General features: G+C 60.8%; 1 protein-coding gene across 3 annotated transcripts; it reads left to right on the top strand.

Moving 5' to 3' along the window:
* Positions 1 to 265: 265 nt before the first annotated feature.
* On the top strand, positions 266 to 20,949 carry KCTD5 (potassium channel tetramerization domain containing 5). Of its 3 annotated transcripts, XM_086376379.1 has the most exons (7): positions 266 to 543; positions 9,743 to 9,851; positions 10,437 to 10,528; positions 12,081 to 12,176; positions 14,417 to 14,542; positions 16,696 to 16,754; positions 19,426 to 20,949. In XM_086376379.1, exons 1-6 carry the CDS (start codon positions 292 to 294, stop codon positions 16,738 to 16,740), a joined length of 720 nt encoding a protein of 239 aa, XP_086232505.1. In that variant the 5' UTR covers positions 266 to 291; the 3' UTR covers positions 16,741 to 16,754; positions 19,426 to 20,949. The 3 variants fall into 3 exon arrangements, with proteins under 3 accessions (XP_086232505.1, XP_086232506.1, XP_086232507.1); XM_086376380.1 differs by lacking the exon at positions 16,696 to 16,754; XM_086376381.1 differs by lacking the exons at positions 16,696 to 16,754; positions 19,426 to 20,949 and adding an exon at positions 14,690 to 15,009 and having other exon boundaries at positions 14,417 to 14,546.
* The last annotated feature ends 912 nt before the right edge of the window (positions 20,950 to 21,861 follow it).

Below are 21,861 nucleotides of genomic sequence, written 5' to 3'. Positions count from 1 at the left end.
GGCGTCCAGGCATGGCACGCGCCCGGCGGAGGCTTGCGAACCCCTTTCGAACCCGACACCCGGCTCCACCGCGGCTCGCCCACGTCGGCGTCACCGGGCCACGCCGCGCCGGGCTCCGGCCGGAAGAGGGTACGGCCGGCCGCTTTTCCGGGCCGGAACTTCCGCCTCTCGCGTGACGCCGGGGTGGGCGCTTTACGAAGGCGGACCCGTGGGCGGGACAGAGCTCGGAGGATTGTATTAAAGACCGGACGCTTCCGGTGGCGAGGAGCTGTGGCGGGGCTTGCTGGGATCATGGCGGAGAATCACTGCGAGCTGCTGCCTCCGGCCCCGGGCGGCCTCGGGGCGGGGCTGGGGGGCGGCCTGTGCCGGCGCTGCAGCGCGGGGCTCGGCGCCTTGGCCCAGCGTCCCGGCAGCGTGTCCAAGTGGGTCCGGCTCAACGTCGGCGGCACCTACTTCCTCACCACTCGGCAGACGCTGTGCCGGGATCCGAAATCCTTCCTGTACCGTTTGTGCCAGGCCGACCCCGACCTGGACTCGGACAAGGTGAGGGCCGCGCGGGCCAGTCAGGAGAGTTCGGGTCGCCCTGGTCAGCGGCCCGCCGCACGCCCCCTGCCCCACGCTGAGGAGATCCGCCTCGGCTCCGATCCCCGCGTTCTCTGTCACCAGCTTGACCCAGGTCCGCGACTCCTTTTCTCGGGCCGGGAAAAGAGAGGATGGCGCTGTGGCGCCCACCACCCTCAAGGATCCCCTGCCCGTCCGCCTCTGGGTGCCTCTCTGTCTCGCCCTCTCTGCTCTTCTGTGGAGGAGGTTTTCCAGACCCCAGACTACTGTGGATCTACTTTCTTTCGTCCCTAGATTCTTTGGCCCCTGGTGCGAACACCTTCTCTTCTCCGTCCCGTGTACTTACTGGCCCTGGAATCTGAGAGCCCCGGTGTTCTCGTCTTCTCACGTTCCAGACGCTTGACTTAACGTTGGTGTGGGGGTTTACGCGGGTGGCCTCTCTTTCCCAGTGACTTGCATTTAGAGAGTTGGTGCTCCATGGTTTTCAGCCGCAACACGCACCCACTCAGCACTCCGAGAAAGTGCCGTCCATAGAGTGCTTTTTCAAAAGGAGGGTTGCTCATATTAAGGGATGGCTTAGGAGTGTTAAGGAAGGGCTAGATAGGAAATTTTTTTCAGTCTTCTAAGTAACCTAGTTTTCTTAGTGCCCTCTCCGAAGGATAGGAATCTCTAGATTGGTTTGCCGATTGTCTTTCATCAGATTAAATGCTCCTATGGTTGTGCAGAAACTATTGTGATGACTACATTTACAAGATTTGTGTGCCTGAAGGAGACTATCTCGAGCTGAACAGCATTGACACTCAGAAAAGGCACTTGGAAGAACAGTTTTTACCTATATTTTTCCTAGTCCACAAGTCTTATTCTAACTTTCCTGTCTTTCACTTGAGCCTACATAATTGCACTTGGCTTGGAGCCTTGCCAGCCCAGCATTTGCCAGGCCTAGGCTTCTCAGAAAGATTCATATCGTCTTCAGGATGCAAAGCCTGACCGACACCATCCTCTGTGTGGCATGACCTTATGATCAGGAAAGGAGAGCTTGAGTTACCACAAAACCACCAGTCATGGGTAGAAATCAGAGTTTGGGCTGCCAGCTCTCCGGTTCCCACCGCCCCACACACACCCTCCCCCGCGGCTGCCCAGCTGTTTCCATTGCGCATTTGACCAAGCTCTCTGCTCTCAGAGAATTGACCTCCCAGAAAATGACAGTCATCTCCAGGATAGAAATAGGCTTTTGTTAGCTGTGATTTTCCTTTTATAGTGTGGGTGTATGTTTTACTGTTTAAGCAGTGAGCCTTAGTGGTCATTCACTTGCATTTCTACTTGAGCCTTTCTGTTTTGTATGCTGAGGCCCATTTTTACATTGCTCTTGTCCATTGGGTTGTTTTGAGGCAGTGCTGTCTATTCAGCGCTGAGACAGTTGATTCAGGGCTGATTAACTATAGTTTGCCTGTTAAGTCAGTTTATCCCTTCATTTTAATATCTCAAGACTACTTAAAAAATTATACTTTATAGTAGTTTTTTGCAGGGGGTAATTTATCAGAGTATAAATTATATCTGTGTTACAGCTGCTCTTTTTCATCTATTTGTAAAGTTGGAATTCAGAACATGAAGGTAATGCAGCAGATACGGTTTCTGTCTCATGAAAGAGTTGATAGTAACTATGAGTTAGCTTTAGCCACAGATGTGAACTTGCCAGAAAGAGTAATGCTAATTCCCTTTAGTCATAGTAGTAGAGTGTTCTGCTTCAAATGACAAAATATATAAGGTCCTCATTCTCCTCAGTTTTCCCCGCTTTGGTTCTGATGAAAGAATGTCCCAGAGATTCACTCCTGGATAACGAAATCCTGAGTAAGGAGTCTGAGGTTGAGGGTGGAGGGAAAGGGCCTCATTTGGAAGAGTGGGATGCTAGCAGTTATCTGCTGGAAGAGAAAACAGGATGTGGATGCACGTGTAAAAATCTGCAAGCCCTGACCTCATAGTTAAGACTGATGGACGCACACCTCAAGGATATTCACAGGGCTGGACGCACCAACTGGAAGATTTCCTGCTGGGCACATTTCTCGTGTTTATTGAGCACTTGGGCTTGCAGAGTAGTGCTTGGGTCGTGTTTGGGTGGGGAGACTTAATGGGGAGGAGTTCCCAGACAAAGGCTGGAATCTTTCAGGAGCCTGATGGGTTCGGAGTTTGCTGGGAGAGTGCCTAGAGCTTGCTATTAAACACAGAATGTCTGGCAAGGACCTCTGTCGGGAAGCCTGGGGGGAAAGGTGGTGTCAGGAGATTTCTGTGGAGGAGTGCTTCGTTCAACAGCGGACAGCCAGGTTGTTAGGGGTGCGGGGAGCCAGGCTGTCTCTGGGCCCCGCTGCTCACTGCTCTCTCGCCTGCTGTTCTGACCTGGGCCCCCGGCGGCCGTGACGTTCTCTCTGCAGTTAGCCCCAGTGCGAGTTCTCACTTCCTCCTGGTGCTTCCCCAGCAGGGCCGGGGCTGCGCCCTTCATTTTGGCCTCTGTTCATCTGCTGTCCTGGGCCATTTTTCTCTGCCCTCTTCCATCAGGAACGGGCCAGGTGTAGCACCTCTTCCCGGAAGTGCTGTGCAAATACCCGGCATGTGATTCACTTGGGCTGTCTCTCTATTCCACGGTTCCTGGCCCAGTGGCATTGTTGAAAACAGGTTTGAGTTTGTTCAGAGTTAAGTCCGTCCCTGCTTCGGTGGGGAGATGCTTTAGGAATTAAAGGGAAACAGGAAATACTACTTGGTGGTTGGAAGCCACTCAGATTAAATAGGATTTGCAGGGGAGGGGCTTCATTCTCTGCCACTGAGCCAGGTCTGGAGAAAACTGCGTTTCTCATCAGCCTTTGCCCTTCAGCAGGGCCCTTGTCCTAGTTTTGGGGCTGCAGGTGTGGGGGCATCAGGTGGGTCTCTGAGAGGTGGGCCGTCAAGGTGTTCTGATGACATGCTGTATCCTACACAGGTCTTGGCCTGTGCTGACCCCCCAGGTGTTGGCTAGAGTTTCAGGATTAGAACGATAGTGAAAGGAGTTTCACAGACAGGGCTAAGTGATGGGGGTGTGGGTGGAAGGACTATCTTTTAAGCCGCTTGGCAGGAGAAGTGGGGATTACTTAGAGTGAAACGGCAGATTATGTTCTGTGTGACTAAGTCAGAGGCGAAAGGCTGTGAGCGTCGTAGCTCCACCGAGAGGGCTGGGGTGCTGGTGTGAGGCAGGAGCGGCGGTCCCCAGGGGCTGTGCATTTCATCTCACACTTTGCTTGAGTTCCGAGCGCGTCCTCAGCCCTAGCCCCGGGCCTGGCTCAGGCCCCTGGCGGGGGATGCCCCAGTGCAGGGGGTGGCTCACTCACTGAGGATGCCGCGGTCATCTCTTCACAAGGCCCCTTGGCCCTGACCAGCCCACGCGTCAGAGCAGGGACATCCTGAGAAAGGGCTTGCTTCTAGGGGAGAGCTGCTTCAGGCCAGCGGACTCGACTGCCAGCCATCCGAGGGTGGCCAGGAGGAAGTGGTCGTCTGCTGCAGAGCAGTTCCTCTTTCTGCCGACGGCTCGGGCGGCCTTCACTCACTCTTGGCCAGCGGGACAGTGACTGGCCTCGGTTTCCAGCAGCGGTCAGAAAGCTGTGGTCCACCTGCCTGTTTTGCAAACAGAGTTGTATGAGAACATAGAGATGGCCGGCTCGGGGCTTGGCCATGGCCGCATTCCCCTGGGGTGGCCGCGCTCGACTGCTTTCCGGAGGTGCCCGAGGACCGCAGTCACTGGGCCAACCATCTTTAAACGCGCTGACTCTGCCTGGTACCCAGGGCACAGTCTGCGCGGCCAGGACACCCGCAGGCCGCCTCGAGCACAGGACGCTTCCCAGGCCTCCGCTGGGCAGCTCTCCTCAGCCTGCAGAGCGCCCAGCACATTGTGGTCTAGAGTTGGTGGGCTGCGGGGCGTTTTTCACGGTGGCCCACTTAGACTCAGGCCTGACTTTGACTCCACCCACAACCCAACCTGCCCTGATGTGGGTTGGGTTCCTGGACCTCTCTGAGCCAGAGTCCCAGGGGAGTTTGAGGACCAGGGATGCGGGCGTCAGCTCCCCCGCCGGGTGCCCCACACTGCGTCAGCGTCAGCGCAGGAAATAGAGATGGCGCTCCCTGGGCTTTATTTACCTCCGCACTTTGTTTTTAGAAAGAATGTCCCAAGAATTTCTCACCTTTCGAACTTGTTTTTTGTTTCCATTTGTCACTTAGACACACTAACTCAACGCGTGCAAACTTCATGCCGCTGGCAGAGAGCCCCAGCTGTTGGGCCAGCCCCTTGGTGGAGGTGGGCACTGGGCCCTACAGACCCCCCTGCAGGCCTCCCAAGCTGCCAGTTCTCAGGACAGGCCCTGGGGGTCCGTTCCCAACACTGGGCATTGGGGCTGTACCATGGGGGAGGGACACGGGTTCCCTGCTTACAGGAAACGTGATGCCCTTCAGCTTGCAGGGCGCAGCTCCTCTGGGCCGTGTGCCTCTGGGACAGACTTCTGGCCTCAGGGAGGCTGTGTACCCTGCGTCTCTTATCAGGGTCCATTCTGGGGGGCTCTGGTGTCCTCGGGCTGGGCATCCAGGTTCCTGGCCGACTTTGCAAGTCAGGCTTGGCTAGGGCTGGCTCTGCCGCTGAATAGACCAAGGTGGGCTTCTCAAAGCAGTAAGGGAGAGGCAGGCAGGCCTCGGTGAGGACGGGGAGTTGGGCGAGGGTGCAGAGGAGCTGTGTGCCTGCCCTTCGGCCCGGCAAGAAGGGAGAGTGAACTCTGTACCGGCTCCACCAGCAGGACCGGGCTCAGAGGAGAACAGAGGCTGCCAGGAGCCAGCAAGGCGGTGCCGTGGGGGCCTCAGGAGCAGCGGGTGCGGCATGAGCCTGTGGTGGACATCCTGGCTGCAGTGTCCTGCCTGCCTGCTGTGACTGGCATCCAGGGGACTGGAAACTCCAGGCCTGAGGGGGCCTCGCCTCCAGGCTGGCAGAGGCGCTGGGGAGCTTTGTGCCAGGGACCCTGGGCCCTGTCTGCGGCTGCTTCTCTCCCGTGGTTCCTGCCTGTTTCCATCTCAGGTTGACCTCCTGGTTGCTCACGCTCTCTCTCCCCTCTCCCTCTCCCTCCCCTCTCTCTCCTCTCACTTTCTCTCTCTCTCTGTCCCCTCTCCTCTCTCTCTCTCCCCACCAAGATAAGCAGCGTGGCATCTGTAGGGGAATTCTGTGCAGGTGCTCTGTAACTGGACTGTCTGTAGGCAGGGAAGTACCTGAGTGGTCCGGACAGGTGGCTGCCCCCTTGCCTTTGACAGAAGTGTTCACGGCTGGTGGGTCTCCCCACGGTGTCCTGCTCACGACTGCCCCACACCTGGGTGCCTGGCCCCTGTCTCTGCACACAGTTGATACAGTGTCCGCTCCAAGCGGGCCCGGGTCCTGTGAGCCATCTCTGCTTGTTCAGGGAGCTTGGTGTGATTCCCCACACCCCCACCCCCGGTGGATTGGTTCTAAGAGAAGAACCAGGAGCCTCCTGTGGGGGTCCTATCACGCACCTGTGGTTTGCTTCTGAGTCAGCGTCACTGGAGTCGTGGGTGTCACCCTAGATTCTGTTCCTAAGCCACATGGTAGGACTGCGAGGCACCTGGGGTTGGGGGCCCAGGGCCCTGCTTCCCCTCCGTTCCCTGCGTGTGCCGCGGGGGTGCCCCTCCACGGTGCGCAGGGCGGCTTGCGGTCAGGGCTGCCGGCTCTCCCACGCTCGTGAGTGCAGCCGCTGCCCCTGCGGGCCTCTGCTCTCTGGCCTCCGTTTCCTCATTTGGAACTGGTAATGCCTCAGGCCTCTTCTAGGTCAGGGACTTGCCATACTGTAGAAAACTTAAGAGAAAAGCAGGCAGAGGTGAAGGTTTTAAGTGACATAGAATCCCTTAAGTGGGTAATTTCAGAGAGAAATGTCTTTCTAATTATGTTGCTTGCACATGTTTGTGCACAGATAACTCCACGCTTTTGCGTTTAGCTCTCAGATGGGGAATTTTGACAGCACACCTTGCGTTTAGCTGGGGACACTCAGCCCCCTTAACTTATAGCCTCCGGTGGCCGACAGCCACGATCACACTGTGTTTCCTGGTGTGTCTGCTGCAGTTGTGAAGGTGGCTGAGAGGAGCCGGGTACAGTGAGACGGAAACAGGATTCCTCTGTTTACAGTCTCGCCTGAGGGCCCGGCTTCTCCACCGCGTCCCTTATGGCCCTTTTCCTTTTTATGGCCCTGTGCATGGGCGGCTGCCTGCTCTGACCCACAGTGCTTGCTGGCAGGGCGTTCAAACCTGCCTGGACCATGCGGACCGGGCATGGGCGGGCAGGCGCGCTGCCCCCTAACCAGCACCAGGGGTTGGGGTGGGGGTGCATGGGGTGTCCCATCGGGATTCCCCTCCCTGCCTCCCTCCTCTGACTGCAGGTCAGGGGTCCCGTGGGTGCCTGTGGCATGGGCTTCTCCAGAGGAGGGACGCGGGCAGGGCACTCCTGGCTGTGGCCAGGGTGTTGCCTCTGTGGCCCAAGGCCCAGGTTCACTGTTCACTGGAGCCCTCGGCTCAGCCCCGGGCAGGGCGGGAGAGAGAGCAGACAGTGAGAGACGCCTGGTGGGCGTGGCCTCTGTTAAATATTCATGAGCAAGCTCAGCCGTTCTCTCTGTGCCTTTGGGTGGATGTATATTTCAAAGCCAGCACTGCGGAAGCAGGTCACACGCTAACTTGGCGAAAAGAGGGGATAGTCAATTTTTAAAAAGGTTTGTTGAGCAAGCAATCTTAATTCTGGCTCTTTTACAAAAAAATAAAACCCTCAAGCCTCACCACTATAAGAATGTGACACAGACTTGTTATATAAACTGAGGGCAGGAGAGAGATCCTCGAGTCTTCCTGCCTGTTGTCCGCCTGGCCAGGCCAGGCACACGTCACAAGCTCATCCTCCCGTGAGTTGGTGCCCGGCGGCATTCACCTGCTGCCAACTAGACAGCACAGAGACCGCCCTCCCTGTCCTGTGGCTCAGGTGAGCCCGAGGCTGCTGAATCTGGGACGAGGGGTCTTCTCTCTTTCTGTGCTCTGTTTTTATTTCTGCCTTAGGCTGGATGCCCCGGGGCCGCTTACACACAAACAGCGTGAGGGCCCAGGGCCCTGGCGACCCTGGGTGCAACCTAGTCACAGCCCAGGGCACGGCTGCCCTCGCCAGCACAGATGCGCTCCAGCAGCGTGGGCTCCAGCATGGGCTCAGTGCTGGGGGTGCGGCTTCTGCAGAGCTCCTGCCTGTGCGCCTCAAGTGAGCATGTGTGCTCTTCTGGGCAGGGGCCCGTGCGCCTTGGTAGAATGAGCACTTCCCCCACACTGCTGCTCGGCCTGTCCTGACTCTGGAGTCTCAACCTTGTTTCTTAAGGAAGCCCTTCCGATCAGAACAGGTGCTCGCAGAGAGACTGGGCCCAAGAGCTGTGTGGGGCCCACGAGGAGGCCGCCGAGAAGACTCCTCAGGTCCGTCCTGGAGAGGCGGGCTTGTCGCTGCCAGGAGCTGGCCACTTCCCTGCAGCATCTCAGGGTGCCTGGGGCCTGCACTTCCAGGGCCAGGTTGGGGGATTTCCCTCCCCGGAGTGGGTGCAGGGCCGGCGTGGCAGCCGCTGGACTGAGTGTCCCGCCCTCAGCTGGTGACGCTGCAGGGGAGACACATGGAGTGTCAGGGGCCCCTCTGAAGCCCACTCCGGCTGGCCCCAGCCCCTGGAGGCCAGCTCAGGCAGTGGGTCCTGGGACCCTGGGGAGCTGGCACATGTGCCCTGAGGGTGGGTAGGTGCCCAGCTCCGGGCAGCCGTGCTCTGGCATGGAGGCAGTCGAGATAGAAAACGGTAGAAGTACACGGAAGGCATGCATCCTCACATCCCCTGGTCCATCCCGGAGGCCGCCTTTGCTCCTCATGGACTCGACGGAAAACCCTTGAGGCCTCCAGATTTACTGCACGAAATTCCGGGCTCTATGCGCACGAGGGAGAAGGGGGCCCTCGCACAGCACGTTGCCTCACAGTTGAGAGTGGCTCTGGCACCCTTGGGCTCACCATGTCCAGGAGGCTCAGGGGCTTCTACTGCACCCCCTCCTACCGTGAGCACCCTGACGCTGCGCTGGAGACTCGGCCCGTCAGCCGCCCCTGCGTCCTCCATGGCCCTTGCCTCCAGGACCTAAGCCTCATCCCGGCAGGCACCTGCTGGACAGGGAGGCCAGCCCCACGCTTCCTAACTTAAGAGTCACCTGCTTGTCTCAGCGGAGTCCTGGGGCCATTGGCCCAGGTGCAGAGGGAAGGGGGCTCCTGTGAGGGGAGGAGCCGGCAGCCCTGCTGGATGGCAGCCTGGGCCAGGTCGCACTCAGCAGACCAGAGAGCAGTGGACACGGTGTCCTGGAAGAGGCGGGGCCATGGCCTTCTGTGGACCCCAGACTCTTGTTCTTGGCACAGACCCTGCCCCGCCTCTGCACCGAGGGCTGCCACAGGCCTCCACTGGTGCGCACATGAATGGGCACCACAGCCTCCCCTGTGCCAGGGCATGTGTGTCCACCTCCGTCAGCCACGCCTGGATGGCGCTGAGCTGACGCCAAAGGCCTGCCTCGGGCAGCGAGGCATCAGAAAGATACTGGCCCTGCAGGGGGGCAGGGCCCACCAGGTCCGGAGGGGCGCCTTCTGAAGACAGGCCCTGGAGACGCCGCCTATCGGGGAGGGGTCCTCAGTGGTCAGTCACGGGGAAGCTCTGTTCCCTGAGCCTGGGACCCCACCCCAGTCCTGCCCAGGGAGGAGCCCCGAAATGAGCAGGGCGGCCATCGGCCTCTGTGCCGGGGAGAGAGTGGGGTCACTAGAGGGCGGGCCTGACTGAGTGAAAGGTGATCCCGCCTCAGGAGTCCTGGGAGCTGAGCAGAGAGGTCTTGTGCATGGCACCCCTGCCTCTGAGTGGCGGTCACCTTGCTGCCACAGAGCTGAGACTCGGTTTCACCTGCAGTGGTGACGGGTCAGGGCCAGAAGCCGCGGGTGGCTGAGGTAGGCGAAGCTGCTTGGGGTCCCCTGAAGTGCCACAAGCGCTGACGCGCCAGTTGTGGGTGAGACCCCTCTAGCCGTGGCCTGGTGGCCAGCTGCAGAAACCACCCTGTTGTCTGGGCTCAGCTTGTCTCTTGCTCTCTGCAGGATGAAACAGGTGCCTACTTAATCGACAGAGACCCCACCTACTTTGGGCCCGTGCTGAACTACCTGAGACATGGGAAGCTGGTCATTAACAAAGACCTGGCAGAGGAAGGTGAGTCGGAGGGGGAGGGGCAGGCGGTGGGGGCCCTCCAACCCTGGGAGCGGAGCCCCACTCCTTCCCCAGCTCCCTCCCGAGCAGATGCTCGTCTCAGGCCCAGCCTGCCCGCTGGGGGCTGCGGCTCTCTCACTCCCTGTCCTTCGGGGAGGGCGGCTCTGGCTCGGGGCCCGCTGCTCTCTGGGGGTCCTGGCTGACACTGCCTGGGGGCCACGCCTCTCCTGGGGTCCCCGGGATCGCCCACCCTGGGTCTGCTCCCCTCCGGGGCAGCCCGGCCGCTGGCTCTGTGTTCTGCCCGTGTCTGCAGACACTGGCCATGCTCCGGCTCCTGGCATGGAGCCAGGTGTCCTGAGAGCCCAGGGCTCGGCCCCGTTTTGCTTGTTAAGCTGTGCCCACTCCCTCCTTCATTCTGGCCCATCTTGCTCCTGCGACCACCTGTCTGCATCTTTTTCTGCAGCATCTATTTAGTGTATACATGTGTGTTTTTGTCTGTTTTATGTGTGCATGGGCCTTGGGTTCACTGCGGGGCAGAGACAGCATTTATTTGATCTGGTGGAAATTAGTTATTTTTCTTTATCCTAGGGGTATTGGAGGAAGCGGAATTTTACAATATCACCTCACTAATAAAACTCGTCAAGGACAAAATTAGAGAGCGAGACAGCAAAACATCACAGGTGAGATGGGTGACTGGCACCAGAACCCTTCCGAGACCTGCTTGGTGACGTGGCTCACTCCCTTCTCCCAGCTGACCAGTTCCTCTGGAGCTGTCCTTGTGCCCTGCCTTGCCCTCCGGGCGCCTCTTGCAGTGCCTGCCAGCTGGCGCCCTGGCCAGTGAGGAGAGGCAGAGGACAAGCAAGAGGCCTCCATGGGCCTCTGTGTGTGTAGCCGTCTCGGGGCGGGTGTTGCAGGCAGAGCTCCGCAAGTGCAAAGGTCCTGTGGTGGCCAACTCCTTGGCCCACTTGGAAGGCTTGCGGGGAGCCTGGGGGAGCCGGCAGTGGGCTGGTGCTGATGGGGATGGGGGTGGGGGTGTAGGCAGAGCAGGCTTGGCTCTGATCGGGAAGGAAGGGCTCAGTGGACAGCTCTTGATGCTGACCCTGTCCTAAGGGCATGGAGTCCACATGGGACCTGTTTGCACTTGGCCACGGTCAGCCGTGCTGGAGCTGGCACGGGCACTCCACTGCCTGTTGGGCCAGTGCGTTTTGAGGCAGCTGTCTGACACCTTCCCCGAGGCAGGCTCCTGAGGGTCTCGGCAGTGGTCCTGTCGTGGTGCCAGGCTCTGCGGTGGCTGCAGAGTGCAGCCCCTGCCTGGGCCCCCACCCAGGGCTGCTGTGCACGCTTTCCCTGAGAGCCGGAGTTCCTAAGAGTCTCCACCCTCTCACCGCCCTGCCACTGCCTCCCAAGCCGGGCTTCCCCCCAGGGCCCTGCAGCCCCAGGGCTGGCACTCTTGGCCTCTCTGAAGAGCTTGCTGAGATCGGCCGTTCCAGGTGGCTGGTCAGGGACTGGGGGAGGGCAGGTGATGCGGCCACAGGCCCCACAGTCATCTCTGGCCAGTGTGCGGCCTGGTTCCCTGCTGCCAGCCCCCTCAAAGACAAAGCCCGTGACTGGGCCGTCGCACCCCCCACCCCGTGGGGACGTGGGCGAGGCCCGCACGGGTGGGGCAGCGCTCAGCGCCCTCCATGTGTCCCCAGTGAAGGCTCTTGGGCCGTGTGGGGACCAGAGCACTGGGGCTGCGACCCCGTCCCTGGGGTGGCGTCAGGGCAGAGCTCTGGCAGTGCGGCCCAGGCTGGGAGTGGAGCTGGGTGGAGTTTGGGGTGGGGGTGCGCAGACAGGAAGGCCCACGGGCTCCTGTCCGAGCCACGTGCTCAGCTGAGCGCTGTCTTCCGAGGGCGGGGCCCAGGCCAGTCCTGCTGCTGGGGTCAGACGCTTGGTAAGGCTCCTCAGGGCACAGGCAGGGCTGCCTTCATGTGTTTGCATCCAGCCACAGGTGTTCTCGGGTTTCAGGAACATGACTCATTTTATTTTGGAATTTAGAAATAGAAATATTTTTGGAGGCGGATGGGGAAGCAGAAGACAGTAGCTGTTCCAGCATGTTTGTTTTCTTTGGTGTTCCTGTGGGCGTCACGACCTGGGCTGAGAGGTGGGCGGGACCGTGGGCCTCCCCAGGGCCCGGGGCTGTCCCCGGCTTGGCCCCGGCGTGGGAACACTCCCCCGTGTCTGCTCTTGCAGGTGCCGCTGAAGCACGTGTACCGTGTCCTGCAGTGTCAAGAGGAGGAGCTCACGCAGATGGTCTCCACCATGTCCGATGGCTGGAAGTTCGAGCAGGTAAAGGCCTCTGAGCCTGCAGGGCAGTGAAGCTGCTGATTACCAAGGCCCTGCCCAGTGCTCAGGGCAGCCGGCCCCAGGGACCAGTAATGAGGCGTCAGGCGGCCTGCAGTTCCTGGAAGCTCGGTCCCCAGAGTGTCCCCCGCACCTCTCACCAGTAGCAACCTATGCCAGCCCAGGCTGGATCGTCGTGGGCGCGGGGCTGGTGGCGGCAGGAGTCGGTCTTAGGGTCCCACTGTCCAGTCTTCACTCCACAGTTATCTTTCCTCGTCCACTCACTTCTTTGTGGTACGACTGTTCCCTGGGCTTCTCTGTGGCATCTCTACATGTGTGCGTAGAGATGTGCTTGTGTGTGTATACGTGTGTCCTTGAGTATATACATGTGTGTGCTTCTGTGTGTACTTGTGTACCCGTGTGTGTACATGTGTGCACGTGTACACCTGTGTCCTTGTGTATATACACATGTGTGCATGTGTTTTTGTGTGCCTGTGTGTATATACGTGTGTGTGCTTATGTGTGTGCATGATTGTGTGTGCCCATGTGTATCTGTGTGCATGTGTGTACTTACGTGTGTATCTCTATGCGTGTGTGTATCTGTGTGTGTGCATGTGTGTACCTATGTGTGTTTCTGTGTGTGTGTACGTATGTGTGTATGTCTCTCTGTATGTGTGTATCTGTGTGTATGTGTCCGTTCTTATGTATATAGGTGTGTGTGTATATGTGCATATCTGTGTGTGTATGTTTATGTGTGTGTGTGTGTGTCCGTCCTTGTGTGTATAGGTGCGTGTGTGTATCTCTCTGTGTGTGTGCGTGTGTGTGTCCATCTGTGTGTGTATGTTTATCTGTGTGTATGTGTGTATATCTGTGTGTGTGTGTGTGTGTCCGTCCTTGTGTGTATAGGCGTATGTGTGTGTATATCTGTGTGTGTGTGTGTTCATCCGTGTGTGTGTGTGTATATCTGTGTGTGTATGTGTGTATATCTGTGTGTATGTGTGTTTGTCCTTGTGTGTATAGGTGTGTGTGTGTGTATCTGTGTGTGTCCATCCTTGTGTATATGGGGGGGGGGTGTGTGTGTATCTGTGTGTGTGTCCTCCACCCCCCACCCCCTGGCCTGTGTCCACCTCGGCCCCCCAGGCCGTTGGTGCTGCTGTAGGCACCAGGGCCCTTCCTGGGGGGCTGCCCGGCGGGCTCCTGCCCTGTCCTGCCCGTGACTGAGCAGCGCTGCTGACTCTGGCCCGACCCAGCCGCTCGCTTCATCAGCAGCGCCCTGGCCAGGACCACAGGGAGAAAGGACGAGAGCTGAGTCACTTCCTCCCACCCACCTGCTGCCCCGTCCAGAGCACTCTGACGGTCCCGCGGGCACATTGCCCCTCGTGCCAGGGGCCTGCAGTTCGTTACCTGGGGGCCTCTGCCCACGGCCAGGGTGTCCTGTGAGTAGCCGGCGCCCCCACAAGCTCAGTGTCCCTGTGCCTGTGTCTCAGGCTGAGACTCTGAGGTTTGACCTCACAACCCCATGACCCCGCTGGCCCCTCTGGCTCCTCAGAGTGTCCCCTGGAGTAGACTACCCAAGGGAGAAGTTAAAGGGCTCCCGGCATCTCTCCTGGTTAAGGTGACCCCTTTCGGGGGTATTTTGAAATAATCACACTGTTCTTGGTGCCCCTGTGAATCGTCATGAAAGGTGCCGGCTCAGCCCTCCTCAACCGCTCCTCGGTCAGCAGCCCCAGCGTGAGGAAGCCCCAGTCCTGGCTTCCCCGAGGGGCTCGCCCTCGAGTGTGCTCACGCACGTGTGCTCTGGCCCATGCTCACGGACAGGGCAGAGCACTGTAGCCCCCTCCTGGGCCCGGCTCTGAGGGGCCCCCAGCGCCCTGCCTGCTCGCTGCCAGCTCCAGCGCCACACTCCCCTTCCTGGTCACTGCTTGTCCCCTGTGGGCCCAGCCAGGACCCCCCAGAGGAGCTGGATGCGCAGCACAGGAGGCCCGTCCCGCATGGCTGTGTGTGTGTGTGTGTGTGTGTGTGTGTGTGTGTGTGTGTATGTGTGTATGCGCGTGCGCGCGCATGCATCTGAGCCTGAGCCTAGACGTTTGGAGACGGGGTTTTCAGTAAGTTCATAAAAAGTCTCTCGACTGAACCCTGTCCCTAGCTTCTTCGGCTGGGTGTCTCTGAAGACTTCCCTCCCGGTGGGCTGGTCCTGAGCTGGGGGCAGCTCTCAACCCATGTCCCACTGGCCCTCTCTCCCCCAGCTGGTCAGCATCGGCTCCTCCTACAACTATGGCAGCGAGGACCAGGCTGAGTTCCTGTGTGTGGTCTCCAAGGAGCTGCACAACTCGCCACACGGCCCCGCCAGCGAGCCCAGCGAGAAGGCCAAGGTGGGTGCACTGTGCCCGCTGCCCGCCGGGCTGGCTCCCTCCTTCCCGCGTCGCCACTCACCGTCGTCCCTGTGCTGCAGCCTCGCGGGCTTCGCGGCCGCCCGCTCACCCTGTGCATCTGCTCTGTTGTCCCTTATTTTCCCTAAGCATGTCGGAAGCGAAACTCGGGAACAGAGGGCGCAGACGTCCCTGGGCCGTGGGCCGTGGGGTTGCTGGACACCCAGGCCCCCGCCCTCACTGCCCCTGCCCACGGCCTGCTCCTGAAAGTGCCCTCCTTGGTGGGGGCTGCACTTCTCCTTGATGTTTTCCTGGGGACGGGACGTTGAGGCTGGAGGGCAGGGCCTCTGTCCCTGGTGTGGGGGTAGACGGGGCAGATCTGGTAGGTGTGTGATTCTTCAGCTCCACGGAGTACGCTCTTGGCGCGGCACCAGCCCCTCCCTGTGGGCCATCGGGCACTTCTCCCCAGAGCAGCTCAAGTGCGGCCACAGTGAAAACGGACGGGGTGGTCGCTACCCTTGCCTGGAGGTGACGGGCTCTAACGGCATGTCTTCTGGGCTCGTCCCGGGTCAGGACTCCAGATGTGTCTGTCCGTGCAGAGTCCAGCATCAGTATGGGCAGGACTTCCGAACCTGTGGGCCAAGCGGTGCCTGGACGACCCTGCAGCCAGCTCGGGGGGCCCAGGGCTCCGTGGCGGCCAGCCCGTGAGGCCAGGCCCACAGACGGCCCTGGGGGAGGCTCAGGTGCCCGTCAGAGGTGCTCTGAGGGGGTATGGGAAAGGCCTGAGTCGGAAGGGCTCTACCTGATGACGTAAAACTGGGGCTCCCCGGCCTTCCCCACACGCTTGCCCAGGGGCACCCTGTCTGCTCTGGGCCTAGAACTGTTGCTGTGAGCCTTTCAGGGTCTTCCTTGGAGGTGTAGGCTCGGGACGGACCACAGGGTCAGCACGCCCACAGTCCGTGGTGACCGTGCCCCTCCTCCTCCAGGGCTGCAGGCGCCTCCTCGCCAGGGCTCTACCAGGCTCCAGAGGTGAGGAGTGCTGATGCCCTGCCTGGGGTGGGGCTTCGGGCTCAGAGTCGGCCCACCTCCCCAGAGCCCCAGCCTCTAGAGGAGCCTCGTCTCCCTGAGTGTTTGCAGGGCTCTTTGTAAGTTGTCTATTTTTAGCAGCTTTTATTTCTGAACTTGAAAAATTCGCGTAGCCGAGCTCCCCAGGCAACCATCAGGCTCATCTCCCTCAGGTGCTTTTCAGCTGCGGGAGGACGCGTCTGTGCCGCCGGAGCTCCGGGCGTGACCCCAGATCCCTTTGCCAGTGGAAGCGCGGCCTTGTTTCTCCAGAAATACCTGGTCCTGGAGTGTGGTCACCACAGTAGCTTCTAAATGGGGGCGGTAGCAGAGGGGGCCTCAGAGCTATAGGAAGCCGTGGGCGCCAGGTGGGGTGTCGTCGGGGGCGCCTGTGTGTGGCCTGGTGGGAGCAGTGCCGTGAGTTCCGGGGGCCCCGTCATGATGCCCCTCCCTGGGCCGCGGCTGGAGCTGGCCTCCCCCACACACACGTCTCGGGGGAAGTGACCTGAGAGAGTGGGGGCGGGGCAGCCGGACAAGGGGCCCAGGTGCCGGGGTCAGGCATGCGTTGCACAGGAAGCTCAGAGCGGGTGTGGGGCGGAGGCCAGAAAGTGGGCCCCTGGAGTTCACAGAGGTGCCCCTGGGGCCACGGGGCCCTGCCCCCAGGCACGCACCCCCAACCTATGTCCAGCCAGTCTATGGGTCTTGGTTAGGTAGACATGATTGATCCATGGATCAGTGATCGATCGCCCATGTGCCTGATCGCAGCCTCCAGCCCCCTGGCCAGCTGACCCCACCGTGTGTCCTGGAGGTCATGGCCTCCCAGGAGCTGAAGGTAACGGCCAGGTTCTGGGCCTGGCCCAGTGCTTCACAACGTGGAGGGAAGGAGAACTCTGCAGCCTCAGGGACCCAGGGACAGCGTGGCTTGCTCCACTGTGACCAGCATGGCTGCTCCGAGGAGTCTGGCCCGTCTGGGTGGGCTCCCTTGCCCCCGCCCTGCCCGCACTGAAGGGTGGGCGCCCCCTGCCCCCCACCCCGCCTGCACTGACGCGCCCTCTCTTCTTCTCCTCCCTGCCGCCCGCCATGTGCTGAGCCAGAGTGACGACGAGGACACGGGTCCCGGTGACAGTGACTCAGATTAAGTGTAAATGTCACGGTGAGCCTGCCGCCCTCGAAACTGACCATGCGCCTGCGCCTCCTTGAGCCCCGCCTCCCACGCTGCGTCTGCCCCGCACCTGTAGTTGACAGAGGCCCTTCCGTGTTCAGTACCCGCGCCGATCTGTCCAGGAGCGGGGCTCTGTGTCCCCCGAAGGATGCCCGCGTTGGGGTGGGACCTTGACCAGGGCCCCCGGGTGCTGTGTGTATCTGCCTGGGGGTGCGGCTGGGCCTCGGGCCTGTGCCTCCCGGGGACACGCAGCCCCAGCTTCACGGTCTCCCCACCCTGTCCCAGCCACCCCCTGGCTCAGGGCTGAGGAGTCAGTGTTGTGCCTCGGAGGGTGGGCCCTGATGCCCTGCTCCCTGCGCCTCATGAGGCTTGCTGGTGGACAGGGGTCTGTGCCAACCCTCCGGTTGGCCATTTTGGGAGACCCTGGGGTGCCCCTCAGCCCTGCTGCTCATCAGGCCCCTGCTTCCTCCTGGCCAGAACCCGATCAGCAGGGAGCGCCAGGCTTGCCCCCTCGCATTGCCAGCGGAAGTGGAGCTCAGAGGGGCTGGGCGCCAGCGTCGCCCAGGGTCCCCCAAGCCCTGAGGTCTGGTCTGGGGGCATGGGCCAGGAATGGCTTCTTCGTTGTTACTGGTGGTTTTTCTGGTGGTTGTACGAGTACATAATATCCTCAGTGTGCCTCTTGACCTGGAGATTGTGCGGTGTCTGCCGCCTGGCCCTTTGAGCAAAGTCTGCAGGGCCTGGTCTGGGCCCGTGCAGCGCGGGCTCCAGCTGTCGTTTTAAACTTTGCAGCGGCCACGTGGACCAAGAAAAGGGACATGCGGAATAGATGCGATGACTGTTAGCTGTGACGGTCCTGACACTCGTTTCTCACTTCCCTCTTCTCAGCCTAAAGTCAGGCGTGCAGTTTGCGGGTAGGGCCCGCCTCAGCTTGGAGTGACCGCCCCTTTGGGCTCAGCTCAGCCTCAGCCCGGCCGGAGGTGAACCGCAATGGGGGTGCGGGAGCGCAGAGGAGCCAGCCTCCTGGAGGAGGCGGGGCTTCTATCAGCACCACCCCCGTTACGGCTGTCACGGGTGCCTGCAGGAGACCCTGACTCCGGGTGTGGATCGCTGGGGGTGCTGCCCTGGACCTGGACCGGCCCGGCCCTCGGGGGCCCTACCATGTACCGGGCTCCGCCTGCTCTGTTCCGCGAGCTGGCTCAGGCCTTCTTGCCAGCGGCGGCTGAGGTGAGAGCCCGTCTGGGTAGACGGGCTGTGCCCGCCACAGCTCCCAGGCGAGGTCTCTGCCCTCATGTGCAGACAATACTGGGGCTCCGGCTGCAGCGGGCTGCTCCCTCCCACACGGTCCCTCACTCCCAGCCCGCTCGACCTTCCCATGTCTCAGTCCTGCAATCTCAGATGCCCGCTGCCCTGCTGGACTCCATGGAGTGGGTGGCTCTCGGCCCCCCAGACTCCAGCTTTTCCTTCAGACTGCCATGGGGCCAGGGCCGCAGGCCCTCCTGAGATCGCCCCAGGTCTTATTCTCAGGCCACGTCCCCGTCCAGGCCTTTCCCAGTGAGCAGGCAAGTCCAACTTGGGGGCCTGCCCCGTCCAGCCTGAAGAGGGGCCCTCAGCCCGTTGCACCCCCAGCCTGGCAGAAGGTGCACCTCCCTGGCGGCTGGTGGTAGGCAGGGCAGGAGGGCGGCCTGGAGGCCTGGAGCTGTCGGACGCCATGGCAGGCGGGGGCTGTCGAGGTGGGCTGGACCTTCTCCTGAGTCACTGGAGCACGCCCGCGGGACGTGAGAGGCTGCCCCAGGCGGCTGTGCCGATGGGGAGCCCCTGGCCTTGAGACCGCAGTCTGCCCGTGCCCGCAGGGCCGCCCCTGACCAGCCTCCGTGTGAGCTCACCCTCCCAGGCGCGGCCCGAGCTCGGGGGGTCCAGGGCTCAGCACCTCTTCTCAGGGCCATATCTCTCTCAGCTCCGAAACACAAGTGGAAAGTGCCCCCAGGAGGCCTCTTTCGCTGCCAGTGAGGTCGCAAGGAAGGTCATCTTACTGCTCTGGCCTGGGCTGGGTCGGCCTGGCTGGGCAGTGGCCTTCTTGTCCTGGTACCTGGGGTCAGGGATGTGTCCCAGAGCCCTGTCTGGTTACAAGGAGGGAGCCGGCCCCCCAGGCCAAGGGTCTGGTTACAGAAGACAAGACTCAGCCAGGCAGTGTGTGGACGAGGGGGTGACAGGGCAGGCCTGGGGGGCCAGGTGGAGGGGTGTGGTTTGCAGTGGGGCATGGAAGGAAAATGAGGGCCGGTTGGGTGGGGGCCCTGGTCGCACACCTGTGTCTTCCACCTGGACCAAGCTGAGCTGGAGAGAAAATCAAGGTTTGGGGGCAGTTAACCCCTAGGTGGGCGCTGGCACCCTTGGGAGGGGGGAGCCTCCCACCCTTGGGAGGCCATTGCGGGAGATGCGGCTGGGGTCCTCTGGGCCTTGGTGAGGAACTGTCCCCCGGGGCCGCTCTGGTGAGTCTCAGGCGGCCCCGGAGGCGCCGTGGAGACAGGCCTGCGACTGCCTCGAGTGTGGTCACTCGGTGGTTTCCCGCAGCCTCCACGTGTCCATTGCTTCCCGGGCTGCAGCCCGCAACGCTGCCTTTCTGTTCACGGCCTGAGTCCTCACTGTCTGCCTTTGGCATTTTCAGATTTTGCAAGAACGGGGTTCGAGGATGTGAGGAACACACTGTTGAAGCTGAAGAGACGTTTTACCTTTTCCCAAGACGCAATGATCCGCCACGTCGAGGAAGCTTGGCCATGAGAAGAAACCTGCTTTTGACAATTTCTCTAGAGATCTGGGTGTGAATGCTTTTTTTGCCTCTGAGGTGGGTGGTGAGAGACGGGACCAGCTGTCCGAAGCCAGGCGTCACTGCTCGCAGGCAGCTCCTGCTGGGCGGGCATCTCTGCGGGACCTCCGCTCGGCTTCCCAAGTGCCGCTCGGGCCCGAGGCAGGGCTCCTGAACTGGCCCTTACATCACCGAAGATCATTTCAAGGACTGCGTTCTTGGTGCTACATAAACAGTCTGTAGTGGAGCCTGGGCCTTGCTGGTAGGAGGGTGGGCACAGTGCCCCGGGCTCTGGGTGCCCTCTGACCACCCTGGTCCTTGGGGCAGGGGGTCTGCTGTGCCTCCCAGACGTGACGGCTTGGTGGTCTCTCCCGGCCTCCGCATGTTCACTACTTCCTGGGCCTGACCCGGCCGGGCCGACCCAGGCTTCTCCGTTTGTAGTTTCCAGACGAGACCGTGGCGTCCTTTCTTTCCCCGTATGGACAGACTGCCAGTGCTTTCGCTTCCTAGAGACGCCTGAAAGTGCTGCTGCCTTTTGGGCGGACCTGTCCCCTCACTTAAAGGGAGGGACGAGTTTGCCTCGTCTGGCCCGCCCGGGGGCGCGGGGGCAGCCGGCGCCCCGCAGTGCCTTGCTCTCGCCTGGGCTGGAGGGCGGGGCGGGAGGCCTGTCCACAGGCTCCCGGAGCTGAGACTCCAGGCCACGCTGGAGGTCGGGTGTTGACAGCGCACACGGACAGCCTCTGCCGGCTCACGCGCTCGTATAACTATGCAGTTCTCTGACATTTCTGGGGCGCTGGGGAGGAGCCTGCATGGCCAGCCCCTGCCTGACGCTGGAGCTGCCGGATCGGATTCCTTTGAGGACGGCTGTCTGCGCGCTTTGAGAGCTGACCTTCCCCAGCGGGTCGGGGACCTGTGCCCCCCATCCCGTCCGGATGCCAACCTTCCTGGCTCCAGACGCTACCGGAGGCTTCTCGCCTGCCCCTCTTCTCCTTTGCCAATATTACCTGATGAACCAAGTTCTCCAGCACTAGGACTTACCTCCTTTTGTAAGGTCTCTTGTGCGTGGTTCAGCGTTTTTGGCTTCACACTGACCTTTCCATGGGCACACTCGGCCCCGAGACCCTCCCTCCCCTTGGAGCCTCGGGGATACCGTGGGGCGCCGCTGACTGCTTCGCGTCGTTTGATTTGTGACCTTGAGATAATAGATAGGCTTGTGGTTTGTTTGTTTTTTTAATTTAAAGATATTAAGACTTAATTCACTAAAATTTATTCTAAGGGGATATTTATACTTTTGTACTTTTTTAGGTATCCGTATTTTATCACCTTACAGTTTAATGCCTAAGTTTCCCCTGAAAATAGCAAATAAAATTGTGTATTTATGACTGAGCAGAACAGCTGTTAGTGTCTTAAAGTGTACGGAAGAGCCGCTGCCGTGGAAGCACCACCTTGGGCTCATGGCAGCTCTGCTGGCTGCCTGGGTCCCTGTCCAGTCTGACCCCCACCCCACGGCCCGGCCAGCCCTCGCCGCCTCACCTGGTTCTTGTGGAATCGTTTAAAAAGTGCCGATGCCACACTGAGTCAAGCATGTGCGCGTGTCTCTCCCTGGCTGGAAGCACCAGCTTCAGAGACATTTGCCTGAAGTTCCCTGGGTGTGCCCCCCAACAGGCTCTCCGGCTCCCCCTGGTGGCGGCTCCTCAGGCTTTGGGGGGGTTCCCTGGACAGCTGCCCCGGCTGGGCTAGGACGTCTGTGACCCTGAGAGGCTGGTCTCACCAGCTGCCTGTCGTGTTTCCAGCACGCACTCAGCTCTAGTGGGAATTCTCTGCCAGAGGGTGGGAGTGGGGCTCCAGGCGTGCCCTGTACAGCGGGGCACATGGGGAGGACTTAAGATTCTCCAAGGAGTTTGCTTTCTGCAAGGAGACTAAACGTGGCACCTCCCAGCTGCCTGAGGCCGACAGCAAAGCTGGACCTGCCTCCAGGCCCCCCTGCCCCACGGGCTCTTGGAGATGCCCCAGAGCAGCTGGTCTTGCAACGCGTGCCTGTCTCCTGTCTGAGCACAGGGCCAAGAGGAGATGGCGGTCCAGTCTGGGGCCTGCGGTCAGGGGCCCGTGCTGGGTCCTCAGGACGGGGTGGGGCAGTTGGGGGCACGCTGCCACCCACACTTCACAGCTCTGAGCTCACTGTGAACGGCGTCAATAAAGTCTCTCCCCCTCCCGTCTCCTTGAGTGTCTGCCTGGGTCTGGGTGGGGCCAGTGTCTGGGAGCCCAGGCCGTGGGGGACCTGCCCTGGAGTCGCAGGGC

This window comes from Bos grunniens, chromosome 25 (assembly GCF_055505025.1).
Source record: "Bos grunniens cultivar Pamir isolate PY7600 chromosome 25, Bosgru_T2T1.0, whole genome shotgun sequence".
NCBI lineage: Eukaryota > Metazoa > Chordata > Mammalia > Artiodactyla > Bovidae > Bos > Bos grunniens.
This window is presented reverse-complemented; position numbering and strand designations above follow the sequence as displayed.

Bases quoted from the DNA above. Each gene is read 5' to 3' on its own strand.
- KCTD5 (XM_086376381.1), top strand. From the start codon at position 292: ATGGCGGAGAATCACTGCGAGCTGCTGCCTCCGGCCCCGGGCGGCCTC. The intron at 544-9,742 runs GTGAGGGCCGCG...TGCTCTCTGCAG, and splicing joins CCGACCTGGACTCGGACAAG to GATGAAACAGGTGCCTACTT. The intron at 9,852-10,436 runs GTGAGTCGGAGG...TCTTTATCCTAG, and splicing joins CAAAGACCTGGCAGAGGAAG to GGGTATTGGAGGAAGCGGAA.